Raw genomic sequence first — 14,531 nt, 5'->3', positions numbered from 1 at the left:
GCACAAAGGATGATGCAATGGAAAGAACACTAGCTTTGGGGTTGGGGATCCAAGGTTTTAATTCTGGCTCTGCCATTTATGACTTGTCTGATATTGGTCACAACCCCTCTGGGACTTATCTGCAAAAAGGAGTTGAAGTAGATGTCTCTTGGGTTCCTTTCAGTTCTAAATCTATGATGGTACAACTCCCCAGGTTCTATCTTCTCTGGTTTTCTCCAATCTTCCTGGAAATCTCTCTGTTAAGGTATCTGTCTCCAGATACCCTTTGTATACAATGAGAGATGGTACAATTCTGGCTTCAAAAACCCAAATCTCAACTTGAGTGCATGGCAGAAAAAAGGAGAGAGAGAGAAAGAGAGAGGGAGGGATAGAGGGAGAGAGAGAGAGAGAGAGAGACAGAGACAGAGAGATAGAAAGAGCCAGAGCGAGTGAGAGAGAGAGGGAGGAAAGGAGAGAGAAGAGAAAGAAAGAAGAGAGGAGAGAGAGGGAGAGAGAAAGGAGAGGGGGAGAGAGAGAATTCAGAGAGAGAAAAGAGAGAAGAGACAGAAAGAGGGAGAGGGAAAGGGGAGAGACAGATAGAAAGAGAGAGAGATCATTGTGAGTGTGTTTGGTGCAAATGGAATTCTCAATAAATGCTGGAAAGCTCACTATCATAGATTGTGTTTATCTGACTAGTGATGTTAAATTAGAGGCACAGACTCCTTCCCTTGTTCTGCTTCCAAACTTTGGGGTGTTCCTATGCTCTTTTGCAAATTACTGGGGCCTCAGTTTCTCCATCTGTAAAATCAGGGGCTTGGATTACATGGCCTCTGGTGTCCCTTCCAACTTAAAATCTATGATGCCAGGACCACATGACCTGGAACATCTCTTCCTGCTTGGTCTATGATTCTCTGATTTGGTGATACCCCTCTTGCCTCATTCCTAAAAGACATATTCTCTCCCACATCAGTATGCCTCCAGGGTAATTTTCCTGTTGTTCTTATTGGATACTCCCTAAGGTGTTGGGAAATGGAGATCACATCTCCAGAGACTGCCTTGGATGTTAGTGCTGGGAAGGGGTCCAATGGACGCCCAATGAGACTGCCCCCCTGCTGTGCATAATCCAAACTTTTTCCCTTACTCTGCTCCATATTTACTCACTCCTCCCAGCTACTTCCTCACTCACACACTCACCCTCTCACTTACCCACTCACACACTCACTCACTCACTCACACATTTGCTCACTCACTCAGTAACTCAGTTACTTATTTACTGAAGTGACTTAAGGCAGCCAGGAGCTGTGCTGCAAAGCCCCATCACTGCTGACTCCTGTCTTAGGAGAAGCTTAGCCAAAGGAAGCGTGCAATGAAGCTGAGCAGTCTTGACATTTAAATTGTCATGGAGACGGGGTCTTTAGCAGGCAGCCCAAAGCCTCTTTTATTTTAACATGACTTTAAATAATTTGAAAATAAGACCTTGGCTGCTGAGTAGGCTTTCTTCACTGCCCCTGAATCTTTCCCCTTATAGAGTGGCTGACTGATGAGGCATTGATGGGAAGTGGTACAAGAATGGTGGGGGAAGCAAAGGATGAACCCCTGAACCCTAGAATCTTGGGACTCAGAGTAGGCAGCTGATGATGCCATCTGAGGCAATTCCCTTTCCCTTCCTCCAGGGAATTCTGACACTAACTTCTTACAGGCAGAGGGGAGCATCAGAGGACTTGGGTGCTCTCTCTGCCACCCTCTCCCCCTAACTACCTGTATAACACAGTGTAAATCACTTAACCTCTCTGTGGCTCACTTCTGTCCCCTCCAAAATGACTGGGATGAACTTGATGGTCTCCAACGGTCTGTCTGGCTCTAAATCTATGATCACAAAATCTTCAAGATCTCCAAAAAAAGATGCCCTGATTTACCTTCCCTGGCAACAATTTCCAGCCTCTGACAGAGCTTAGTCTCAGGCTCACTTCCATTTTTCCTCCTGCAACCAGAGTCCAGCTGTCCTTACCACATCCTCTTTGGAGAGGCAGAGCATCTATTCACTCAGAAGTCCTTATACCACCAGGGCTCCTCACTATAAGAGAAGCAAAGCCCTTCCTACCTAACATTATCAAAAGCCCTTGCAACCAGAAGAACCTGGGTTCAGATTCTGCCTCTGCTACTTAGAGGGATGGTTGAATCATGTAAGATGTCTGAGTCTGAGTTTCTTCACCTGTAAAATGAGGGTGATTAATGCCTGGATGGTTTTTGTGAGACTTCAATGAATTGTGTATTTAAAGCACTTTGCAAATGTCAGAGAACTATATACATATGAGTTGCTATAAATATCAGTGTGATATATACATATCAGTTATTGTTATTATTCTGAGCCTCAGTTTATTTTTCTGGCATAATGAAGGCATAGTTAGAGACTACTCATTTCTCCATTGCCCGGGAGCCCCCGAGAATCAATGGACCTTGGTGGCTTTGGATAAGTGGCGCAGAGCCAGGGAGGTGAGCATGGGAATGCAGGATGGGTTAGGCACAGCCCAGCAGGTGTATCTGTCCCATGCAATAAAGACTATGGGGAACCCAGGACCTCCATCCCTGGAGAGTAGCCGTCCCAATCAGACACCCCCCTCCAGCCAGCCCACCTTTCCCACTCTGGGTGCTGAGGACCTCAGTCCACAGTGCAGGAGACCACTAAGAAAGGAGATCACTTTCGTCTCTGACTCAGGTCTGGCATGCAAACTTAGTGCAAGATTTTTAGGGCAAAAGGTGAGTGGATCATCTCACTGGGCTGCTGGTGACTCATCTCGTGGTTTGGTCCACTTGAGGGGAAGAGGAGGTGGAGTCAGGGAGGAGCAGAGATGGCCCAAGTAGACTTGTCCTATTCCTTTGGGATGACTTTGATTGAGGACAGACAAAGGACAGCAGACTATTTGTCACAAGGATGTGACAAAGAATAGATAAAAGCAGGTGAGAAAAGGAAAATTCTTCCCAGGCACCATTTGTGGGAGGCAGCCCAGCACAGGAGACAGACTGATGTATTTGGCATCAGAGGCCTTCTGTTCAGATCCTGGTCCTTCCACTGAGTGGTCCTAGGCAAGTCACTTTCCTTCCCTTGTCTCCTCATAGGTAAAATGCAGGGGCTGTACTTGATGGGCCTTAGGGGAAGGGGTCCCTTCCATTTCTGGTTTTCTGATCCTACGATCCCACCCACATGACTCTAGGCAACTAACTTTTTCTCCCTTGGCCTCAGTTTCCTCCTCTGTAAAATGAGGCTGTTGGACTCCTTGGCCTCCTGGGCCTCATCTGGCTCTAGTTTAAATACCTTGTGATCTATTGCTTAGCAATACAGGAAGCTTGTCCGCCGTCCGGAGTTGACCTCACTGAAGTTCCTGAAACCAGAGACGTGGGATCAGCCTATGGCTGAACCCCCACTACCTCACTCCACATTGCTGGCTTGTCAGGAGCTTCTCAAAAGAAAAGAATGGAAGGATTAAAAGCTTCGCTGCCCTGCAAACCACAGTGTGGCTTGGTGAGGGGCAGGTTAGGGAGGGGGCAGCGGGTGAAGTCCCCACGGGCAACAACTGCCCTGTTCCAGTGAACAAGTGTCATTGCTGCTACGCAGGGCAGGTTGGCTGGCTGGGGTGGGGGCACCTTCAGGGGGGGATGCTCTCCTGCCAGCAGGAGTCCTTTTGCAAGGGAGTTGGCTCGTGAGCCAGCAGGCCCCCAGCATTCTTTAAGAAAGCATTCCAGATTTCTGTGCGGCTTGGCAAGCCCACGGTGAGCTCGGGGGTTGTCATAGTGACATCTCTGTTGTACAGATGCTTTTTGTGGGCTTCGCTGTGCACTGCTGTTGACCCCGCCATGGGATACTCCAAAGTTGGGATGTTGGAGGGGTAGGGGGGTGAGAGGTGGGTGACGAAGGTATGATCTAGGAACAAATGTAACAGCCTTTTCTTAGGGCAAAAGAATAGAAGGTTTCCCCATACAATGGGCAGAGGTGTCAGAGGACCCGAGTTCAAATTTTGCTTCTGACACTAACTAGCTATGTGACCTTGGGTAAGTCACTTAACTGGGCCTCACTTTCTGCATCTGTAAAATGAAAGGGTTGGGCCTGATGACCTCTGGGGTCTCTTTCATCCATAGACCTAGGAGCCTATAATCTCTTTTCCTTCCCCAAGTTTTACTTCCAAACAGTTCCTTCTTTGTCCTACCTCTAGCTTTCCCACCATTCTTTGGGGTGGTCTCATTAGCACCCATTTTCCTGGCAGGAATGGCTTATCTGTACACTGTGTTTACCATTGATCTCTCCCCCACCCCACCCCAAGATTGCAGCAAAGTGATAGGAGACTTGTAGAATAGAAAACAGAAAAGGGGCCTTAAGAGGTCCTCTAATGCAGGGGTCCTTAGTAGGATTTCAGAGGGGTTTGTGAACTAGGAGGGGAAAAATAGATCTTTATTTTCACTGGCTTTTTTTTTGGTGAGGCAATTGGGGTTAAGTGACTTGCCCAGGGTCACACAGCTAGTAAGTGTCAAGTGTCTGAGGCCGGATTTGAACTCAGGTCCTCCTGAATCCAGGGCCAGTGCTCTATCTACTGCACCATCTAGCTGCCCCCTTCACTAGCTTTTTAATTGAAATTTAGCATCTCCTTTGATTATGAATGTTGTAACAAACATTCTTCGGAGAAGGGGATCCATAGACTTTACCAGATGCCAAGGACCCCAGATCCAGTGAATCTCCCTTCCTTTCAGCAGAAGAAGCTGAGAGCCAGAAAGAAGTGTGGCCTAAATAACCAATAGTGGGAGCCCTTCAAGACACTGAAGTGACCTTTGGGATGGTCGGGTGGCTTGGTGGTTAGGGACCACCCCCCTTACTACCTCTTCCCCCAGCTGCCCTCACCAAGCTGGTTTTCCAGCATGATGATCCATTCTGTACAATCAACTCTGGGGACAAAAGAGAGAAGTGAATAACTATGGCATCTTGAGAAAGTCTCTGCATTTTGAGTCAGAGGGATCTGGGTTCAAATCCTAGCTCAGTTACTTACTAGCTGCGGGACCTTGGGCAAGTGACTTCTGCTCTCCCAGTCTCTGTTTCCTTCTCTATCAGGTGAGAGCATCGATCAATTCATCCCCAAAGTCCCTTTTGCAGTTTCAAATCATTCCACGGTCTACTTCTCCCTCCTTTATGTGTTGAGTATTTCAGTCAGCTATGGCCAGGAAGGGGGCCCAGGCTTGGTGTTTAGGAGATGGGGAAGAGGTCCCAGAGAGGCCAGATTTCTTCCATCTAAGAAAACACCCCTGAGAGGGTGCCAGGAAGGCTAGGGTGTCAGTATCCTAGGCCAACCTTGCAAGGAAGTAACAAATGCTTCCCAGACCAAGTCAGGGAATCAGGCCCATAAAATCAGCTCCCCCCCTGCCCTCACCATGAAAGAGAAACCAGGAAATAGCTCAATGAGAGGCCATCAGCATGGGGCCGCTTTCCAAAACGCGAATTGCTCCTTGGACACCACTAAGTGGGTTAATAATTGGTCCCCAGGCTGGTAGCTGAGATTCCAGGCCCCTGGGCAAAGCTCCTGCATGATCCCCTTCCCTCCCCTCTTCCTTTCCCTCTCCCCACTCCCCGGACACAGATGGGCATCAACATTCTAGGCCTTTGACCCTTTCAGAGCATCGGGTGCTATCTGGTCTTTGGCGCCCAGAAGAGATCTGTATGATCTCTTGGGCAAGTCACTTTTTTTCTGGACCTCAGTTTCCTTATCTGAAAAACGAGAGGTGGAAGGTCCCTTCCTTGCTCTAAATCTATGAGTCAGCCGTAGACATTTTCTTCAGAGCCTGCTTCCCAACAGTCGATTTTTCCCACCTAAAGACCACCCCATCTGATCCCTACTTCAGCTGACTCTGAGTTGAGCATTAGAGAGGTGGGGAAGGAGGAAAGGTGAGAGGGAAAGGGATCCACCTTGCCCCCCTCCACTAACAGGCAGGAAGCATCCCCTGGGCTGGAATGCATTCTGGGAGATAACATTTCTTGCTCAGTCCTCTAATGCAGAAGATGATCTCACATCTGGCATAATAATCACACCTGGAGATGTTTCCCTTGGCCTTTCTCTCACTGTGGAAGGCAGGGGGTTCCCTTTAGAATCCACAATAAGGGATCAGTCCTTTAAGTTATGCATGATGCATGGCCCTGGCTGACTTTGGGGAGTGAGAAAAAGCTGAACTTACCCCCTGCCTCCACAGGAAAAGGCCCCACGGGTCAGGGAACCAACTTTGAAATGACTTTAGGACTCAAAGGAACTTTTGAGGTCCCATAGACAAAGGAAGTCGGTCCTTCTCAGTCTTTTATCCCATCTTATGAGTCTAGTACCATTGGGAAGGATTGCCAAGAACAGACTGTTATTGAAACAAACTCTCAGGTCTCATGTATTAAAGTCGAGTAATCTGGAGCATTTCTGATTTTGGCTTCTGGTACAGCAGGGGTAGGGTGGGGGTACTGAGGCAGGGGGCCGAACCAAGGAGGGGAGGCAACATAGTTTTCCTTTCAATTACCCTTGCAAGCTATCTGCTTCTTCCTGTCTTCCCCGTATTACTGGAGTACAGACTTCTTCTCTCCAATGGAGCCGGTGGGGACCCTGCTGGGGCTAGCCTTCCAAGGACCCCAAAGCTCTTCCTTTGAAGCGACAAACCAGGAGAGCATCAAAAGAGAGCTATTTGTATTCTCCAAAGCATCTTCTGTGCATTTTTATTCAGCACTAGGATCCAGTAGCACTTCAGAAGGAAGGGAATGTCGCCCTGTAGAAAAGGGCATTTATCCAGGGGGAACAAACTCAGGCAAGGCACCAAATGCTGGCTCTGTCAAGGTCAAGGTCAAGGTTTGACCTTGAAGGAGTCACTTCCTCACTCTAGGTCTCAGTGTCTTCCTATACAAAAGGAGGGGTTCATCGGAGATTATATTTACAGACCCTTCTGGCTTTGAGGAATCCCTGAATTGAAATTCAAGTTAATCCAGAGCTTTCTTCCACCCCAGTCTCCATCTTGAAGGCCTCAACAGGTACCATTCACTTTGGACTCTGCCTGCATACCTGGGGGAGCACTGGCCACCATATATTTCTTTCCTTAGAGTGGCTGCCATTGGGTGCATAGAATCAAGGCCGTATCAAACTGGAAAAAGCATTAAATGTGGGGTCAGTGACCTTGGGGCACGAATCAGTCTCTCTGGGTTTCCATTCCTTCACTGTAAAATGAAGGAGTGGGACTGCATGTCCCCCAGGGTCCCTTCCAGCTCTCAAGCTGTGATGCTGCACATCTCAGAATGTTAGAGCTGGAAGGATTCTCACAGATTAGCCAGCTTGGTCCCCAGGACCAGAGAAGGAATGTGACTTGGCTAAGATCACACAGCAAATCAAAGGTAACAAGGTAACAATCAACAAGATTCTAAACTCTGACTCCTTGGGGATTTCAGAAGAGGGATTCCCTGATCTCTGGACCACCCACCTGTGGGTCCCAGAGGCTCACATCTGCCTCCTAGCCTACTTCTACTGTCACTCACAGGGAAGGGTTTTTTTCTTGTTTGTTTTTTTACACTCTTATATCTGCATAGTGTGAAGATTCTCACTTTCCTATGGCAGGAAGATCCCACAGCTGTGTTGACCCCATCTTTTGCAGAGCCAACTAACTGTGGTGACCGGGGAGGAAGGGAAAAAGCTTGGAGTGAAAACAGATTGGAGGGGAGGGAAGTGCTTGCTGGGAAGGGGAGGAGGAAAGGGAAGGAAGGGGTATGGCTAGAGATTGGGAAAGAAGATTCCAAGAAGACAAAGCAGGCTCCCAAACCTAACTAGGTGAGGGTTTTGATTCCCCAAAAACAGGAAAGAAAGAAAGGCGAGAAGCAAGAGAAGCTGTTGGATTTAGGATGTAGATGAGAATGCACCCAGAAAAACCCCATGACAGAATTTAATGAAGTATTTCTGAGCTCCCAACTGAGCTTGGAAAAGTACAAGGAGAAATGTTACAGAGTAATGTTACAGCTGATGAGAATTCACTAATCAGACTATGCAAAACGCAAATTAATTGTAATGGACTGATACGGCACCTTGGGAAAGAGACTAAATTACAGTTTTGAAGATTGCATTGGAAACAGGTCATTTTGTTCCCCTCCTTGCCACCACAACTACCACCACCACCACCGCCACCATCATGCATGCAAAAGTAAATTACCTGTCTTGTTTGCTAAGCTCATTAAAATCTCTTCCATGAAAATGAGTCAATCGCAGAATCTGAATGTCAGGAGATGTTATGTAAAATATAGTAGTTTAATCTTTCCATCTCAGTCACTTTGGCTTAAAATGCTCAGTTCGGCTGATTTTACCCTGAGCCCACACACTGATGGAACCTGACGGGGAAGGGGGAAGGATGACTGACGGAGAAAAGGAAAGCTGTACCTCCGGAATAGTGTCACCTACAGAATAGATCTGGCAGCAAGATTTGCTCATTCTTTATCTCTGTCACCAAAGATAACACGTAGTTGGAGGGCTTAAAACATTCCTTCCCCATCTACCCCAGTAAAAAAGAATAAGAAGGATAATAATAATAATAATAATAGTAATAATAATAATAATTGCTTTGCCAAGGGACCGATTTGTAGCAGAAACAAAAAAAAAATCAGAATGGACAATGGCAAGTTGGGCACATACATGAGGAAGCCAAATATATCTATATATTTATACATATACACATAGATTTCCTTTCTCTCTCTCTCTCTCTCTCAAATGGCTGAACAGGAGGCAATTTTGGGAAAAAGGCTCTATGCAGATTCCAAAATGCTGGTGCATAAAAAGAGCTTCCCCTATCTGCGCTGGGGACAGAAAGAAAACTGCAAATGGAGACCCAAAGCCCTCCTCCCCAGCCCTCAATCTGCCAACAAAAGTCCAGTGTCCAAGGCAGTTAAAAAAAAAAAAAAGTAGGAATAGCACGCAAACACACACGCACACCAAAGAGGTGTGGTACTACTTGGAAAACCGTGAGCCTGTACAATGGCTTTGCCCTCATGCCACAGGGGCTCCGTTGGGGGTGGACGGAAGAAGCTCAGGGGGATGAAATGGTGGCCTTCTTTGCAGATACCCCAAAGTCAGCTTCTGTGGAGCCAAAATAGGCCCACCCCCAGGAAGAGTCTGCTGTTGGCCAAGCTTTGGGTTGGATGTATGGAGTTGGCCAGTAGTAACTGCAGGTCGTGCCCAGTCTCTGATCTCTCTTTCTCTCTCCGACTCCCAGCATAGACCACCACGTGTCAGTCCCAGATGGAAATGAAGCTTCTCCTCAGAGTTCCTATTGATGGCTGAAGCAAGAATTCAGAACTCCCCGGGTTTTTATTATTTTTTTTTAATTTTATTGCATTAGGAAACAAAACTATTAAAGCATTGAAGACAGCCCTTTGGTGTCCCTGACAAGAAGATGGAGCTGGTTCTCAAGACGGGTCGTCCTGCCGGCCTCGGGTTCCCTTTGCCGAAAGCGTCTTGTTGTCCACCTCATTCCCTTTCCGGTTTCATGGAGGAAAAAAGTCTGCCCACTGGGCATGCACATGCATGGCGAGTTTGGTTCACAGTGTCGGGTGAAAGACTACTTACTACTCCATGCCGCTGCGGAGGATCTGATTGGCCGCGATCAACATGACACTGATAATGAAGGCCATGGCAAAGGCGCATATTAAGCTCTTCCGGACACAGGTCTGTCTGTTCTGCTTTTGGGAATGTACTGAGGGGAGGGGGAGGGAAACGAGAAAGACATGGGGAAGGAGAGAGAAGTGAGAGAAAGGGCAGAGTGAGAAAGGAGGCACCACCTTCTGGATTCAAAGTCATTCAACCAACATTTGTTAAATGCCTGCTATGTAGGAGGCACTAGGCTAGGCACCTGGGGCATAAACACACACACACACACACACACACACACACACACACACACAGAAACATTCCTTGCCTTCAGAGAGACTGCATTCTTCTATGGTAAAGTTTCTTAACCTGGAGTCTGTAAATATATTTTTTAATGTATTTTGATAAGTGGATTTCAATAGACTTGACTTCCTTTGCAATCCTGTATACTGTAAAACATGCTAAGGAGGGGTCTTCAGGTTTCACCAGATTGTCAAAGGGGTCCATGACACAAAAAAGGCTAATGAGATCACAGACTGAGTTCCTATCCCTATCCTATGATCCCATAAGCATTGATAAGTAGATGACAGATCATTTCAGGAGGGGACAACACTGGTCACTGCTAGGATTGCTCTGTGTAGAACCTGAGTTGAGCTTTGACGGGAGCTAGGGATTCTAAGAGGTCTAGGTCAAAGGGAAATGCTCTGTTGGCATGGATGACAGATTGGGCAAAGGCACAGTGGTGGGGGATGGTAGATCAAGTTAGGGAAAAACTTGTAGATTATTTTGGTTAGAATATGAAGAGGAATAGTATGGAAGAAGGTGGGCAAGGTCAGTAGGAGTCAGATCCTTGAAAACTGTTAAAAGCCAAATGAGGAGTTCTCATTTCATTCTGGAGGCAATGGGAAGCCACTGAAGATTTGTGAGCAAGGGAGAAAACTCGTGTCCCTGGGATCTCAGGGACCTGGGGAGCCCCTTCTCCCAGTGCTGGTTAGCACCTGTTCTGACCTCAGATGTTTAGAAGGTTGCCCGGGGTATTGGCAGGTTACATGACTTGCCCAAGGTCACTGAGTGCATGTGTGATAGGCACAACCCATTTTTTTAGAATATTGACTTGGTCACTAAGAAGCAAAATTTAACATGCTCATGGGATCAGAGATCAGGAGTTGAAAGGGAGCTTAGAGACTACGTAGCTGAATCCTTTTATTTTATATGTAAGGAAATTGAGTCACAGAGAAGTGAAGTGACTTGCAGAAGCTCACTTAGCCATTAAGTAGCTGGGGTGGGATTTGAATTCCAGCCCTTTGATTAAAAACTCCAGCAACATTTTCAGAGAACCATGGCTTGGCATCCAGATGTCACTGTTACCACAGAACAAAGAATTAGACTGAGTTTCCAGGCACAACAATATGTTATGTTCCAGGCACATCACCATGCCCATTTAGCACTAAAGATATTGCTGCTGTGACTTTCTTGGTCAATAGAGCAAAAGAGAGTCCCTAAAAGTTATGCCCATGTTTATGATAGACACAAAGTGTCTTTTGTTGGCATTGGTTTTGTGTCCATTCATCTAGATGGTCTTCGTTTTTCTTCCCCTCTTCCTGCCTTCTTTTACCTCCCTTCCCTCCTTTTCTCCCTCTCTTTCTCTCCCTCCCTCCTTTCCCTCCTTTCCTTCCCTCCTTCATTTTGTTTTATTTTCTTTTTATTTCTTCCTCCCCTCTCTCTTTTCCTCCCTCCCTCCTTCCTTTCTTCCTTCCTTCCTTCATTTCTTTTTCTTTTCTTCTTTTGTTTCTTCCTTCCTCCCCTCTCTCACTCTTTTCTTTCCTTCCTTCCTTTTTTTCTTCCTCCCTCCCTCCCTCCTTCCTTCCTTCCTTTCTTCCTTCCCTCCTTCCTTCCTCCTCCTATTTCTTTCCTTCTTTTCTACCCAGCCCTCTTACTGGGTGTTTCATAATTCACAGGATGTAGAGGAAGCATGGCCTAGTAGAGAGAACATTGGACTTAGTATCAGGAAGACCTAAGTTCAAATTCTGCCTCAGGTCCTTGCTATATCCTGTAACCCTGGACAAGTCACTTAACTGCTCTCAGCTTCCATTTCCTTACCTGTGAAATGAAGATAACAATGGCACCTCCCTCCCAGAGGGAAGAATATGGATAAAGCACTTTCTACACTTTGAAGGGTGATAATAATAGTGAGCATTTTTATAGCATCTTACGGTTTGCTATACACTTTATACCTGTTCTCCCTTTTGGTCTTCACACTTCTGGGAGGTAAGTGCTATTATTATCCCCATTTTACAGATGAAAAAAACTTGTCCAGGACCACAGGCAGGATTGGAACTTGTGATATTTAGGTGTAATGGAAGAAACTCAATTTTTTTTCATCCAGGGTATCTGAATTCTATGCACCCTCTGGTTTTTGTTTTAGGAAGAGTTGGCCCACAGTGGCCCAGCATGAGCAATGAAGTGGGGCCCATCACAGCAGTATGACAATTTCAAATGTCATCACCATGAAAAAAGAAAATCTCCTGTGTGAACATTTCCTTCTCTCCCTTTGTAATGGTGTTGGTGAGGGAGGCAGCATGTCATGGTGGGAAGAAGCTGAAAAACTGGGAGACCATCAACCTCACCAAGGACCTCAACAAAAATTCATTAAGTATCTTCTGTGTGCAGAAAAGCTTGGACTTTAATCCCAGCTTTGTCACTAGCTAAGTGACCTCAGGCAAATAACTTGACTTACTTAAATTAATGGACATTTGTATCTTCCTCTGAAAATGCAATGGTTGTTGGGGCAGCTAGGTGGTGCAGTGGATAGAGTACCGGCCCTGGATTCAGGAGGACCTGAGTTCAAATCCGGCCTCAGACACTTGACACTTACTAGCTGTGTGACCCTGAGCAAGTCACTTAACCCCAACTGCCTCACCAAAAAACCCCAAACCAAAACAAAAACAAAAGCAAAAGAAAAGAAAGAAAATGCAATGGTTGGAGTGGACAATTTTTTGAAATTAAATCTTATTTTCTATTATATATTTTGCAACTATCAGCAAACATTTCAATACATAAAGAATAAGGAAAATATGATTATTTAGGAAATTATGAACTTCTGTTAATTTTTCTTGATTTTTTAAAGTATATATTACATTTAACATATTATTAACAAACTTGCCCTATTTGTTTTGTGTCCTTTTCTGAATGGACTACACAGTTGTAAAAAGGTCTTTTATCTCTGACTTTCTAAGAATCCTTGATCTCCACATTCATTCCACTAAAAAAGAATTCAGTCTCAAAAGAAAAGAAAGACAAGGCTTCATAGTCAAAGTGTGTGTGTGGGGTGGATCTTACATCTTTCCCCTTGTGGCATAAGGACCTCCATCTTTTTTTTTTTTTGGATGAGGCTATCAGGGTTAAGTGACTTGCCTGTTGTCACACAGCTAGTAAGTGTCAAGTGTCTGAGGCCAGATTTGAACTCAGGTCCTCCTGAATCCAGGGCCAGTGCTTTATCCACTGCAGCGCCACCTAGCTGCCACAGGATGTTCATCTTTAAACTAGCTTCCACTTCAGTACAAAATGAGCAGTCTTGTTCATCTACCCCATCTTGGTGACTGCTTTTCCCCTGGTTCCCTGTCTTCCTTGCTGCTGAGCACAGCAAAGTGGCCATACTATGCTCCCCCAAGGTCAATGACAGATTAGTAAGCTTCCTGTCCTCTCTCCAAGGTCAGCTGCAGGCACAGACTCCCTGCTTGACTGACATTTGTTTTCTGGTTTCCGTCTGCTAGCTCTATAGCTCTATACACACTCATGTACATATATATATATATATATGTACATGTATGCATGCACATGTGTACACATACACGGTCTGCACGTATAGAAGTCATTACAATATATGAATATGAATAATAGAATATATATCGCATATATGCAATATATGTATATACATATAACATATACACTACAACACAATATATAGTATATATGTATACACATGCAATAATATAATACAATTCAATACAATATATGCATATGTACACATATATTCACATTCAGAGTTCACTTGGCTAACAGAAATTCTGTCAGCCAACAAGTTTCTCTCTCTCTTTCTCTCTCTCGGCCCGTATAATAAAGTTTCTTTCACTGACCTTTGAGGCAGCTAGGTGTCTTAGTGAATAGAGTGTTAAACCTGGAGTCAGAAAAACTTGAATTCAAATCTGAGCCTCAGACTCTTAGTAGCTGTGCGACCCTGGGCACGTCACTTAACTTCTCTTTGCCCTAATCCACTGGAGAAGGAAAGGGCAACTGCTCCAGTATCTTTGTCAAGAAAACCCCAAATGCCGTCATGAAGAATCAGACCTAACCATTACATAGTATATGTAATATATGTCATATTAACCTAGTTATATAGTTACACATGAACCAGTCATTTGACCATAATGTGGCAAAAGTCTGAGAAATGAAAAGGACAAAAAAAACAACTGGGGAATGGATTGGGTGTGGCAGGTCAGTCGGGAAGGTTCAAATCTAATGTTCAGGTGGAACAATCATCTTGGGAATCATTCTGAAAGCAACCCTAAGGAGCTAATTTATTTCTGACCTGAGCAGTTGATTCAAGAAGCAAGTGGGGAGAAGAGCAAATGTGGAGAAATCTACTACTTGAAGGAGATTGAGAGCCATGTTGCAGCCTGCAAGACCTTACTCTGGGGATCCTTGTGGCTGCTTTGATAGAAAAAAAATAATTCCAAGCTCAGGAAGAGGGGAAAGATCCGAGGTAGCTGGAGCTCATGGAGGTGAGCAGGGCTTTATTTCTGGTAAGTAGGGAACTGTTAGAATCATAACTCAGCATTTTTGCACACTAGGCAAGTACCATCAATTATCTCTAAGGCAAGGTGTGCCAAGTGTGTCTTCCTGTGAGGTTCTGAGAAGCTGGGAAGG

The 14,531-nt window shown here is 45.5% G+C and overlaps 1 protein-coding gene across 4 annotated transcripts in view; it reads right to left on the bottom strand.

Moving 5' to 3' along the window:
* Positions 1–481: 481 nt before the first annotated feature.
* CALN1 (calneuron 1) overlaps positions 482–14,531 on the bottom strand; it is a 483,576-nt gene continuing 469,526 nt past the window's right edge. For all 4 annotated transcript variants that reach the window (XM_044005256.1, XM_044005258.1, XM_044005257.1 and 1 more), the window contains one exon: positions 482–9,711. In XM_044005256.1, coding sequence (XP_043861191.1) covers positions 9,584–9,711 — 128 coding nt within the window. In that variant the 3' untranslated portion in view covers positions 482–9,583. The remainder of the gene's footprint in view (positions 9,712–14,531) is intronic.

The sequence above is a fragment of the Dromiciops gliroides genome, chromosome 4 (assembly GCF_019393635.1).
Source record: "Dromiciops gliroides isolate mDroGli1 chromosome 4, mDroGli1.pri, whole genome shotgun sequence".
In the NCBI taxonomy this organism is placed as follows: Eukaryota; Metazoa; Chordata; class Mammalia; order Microbiotheria; family Microbiotheriidae; genus Dromiciops; species Dromiciops gliroides.
The sequence above is the reverse complement of the archived record's forward strand: the minus strand, read 5'-3'. Positions and strand labels throughout refer to the sequence as shown.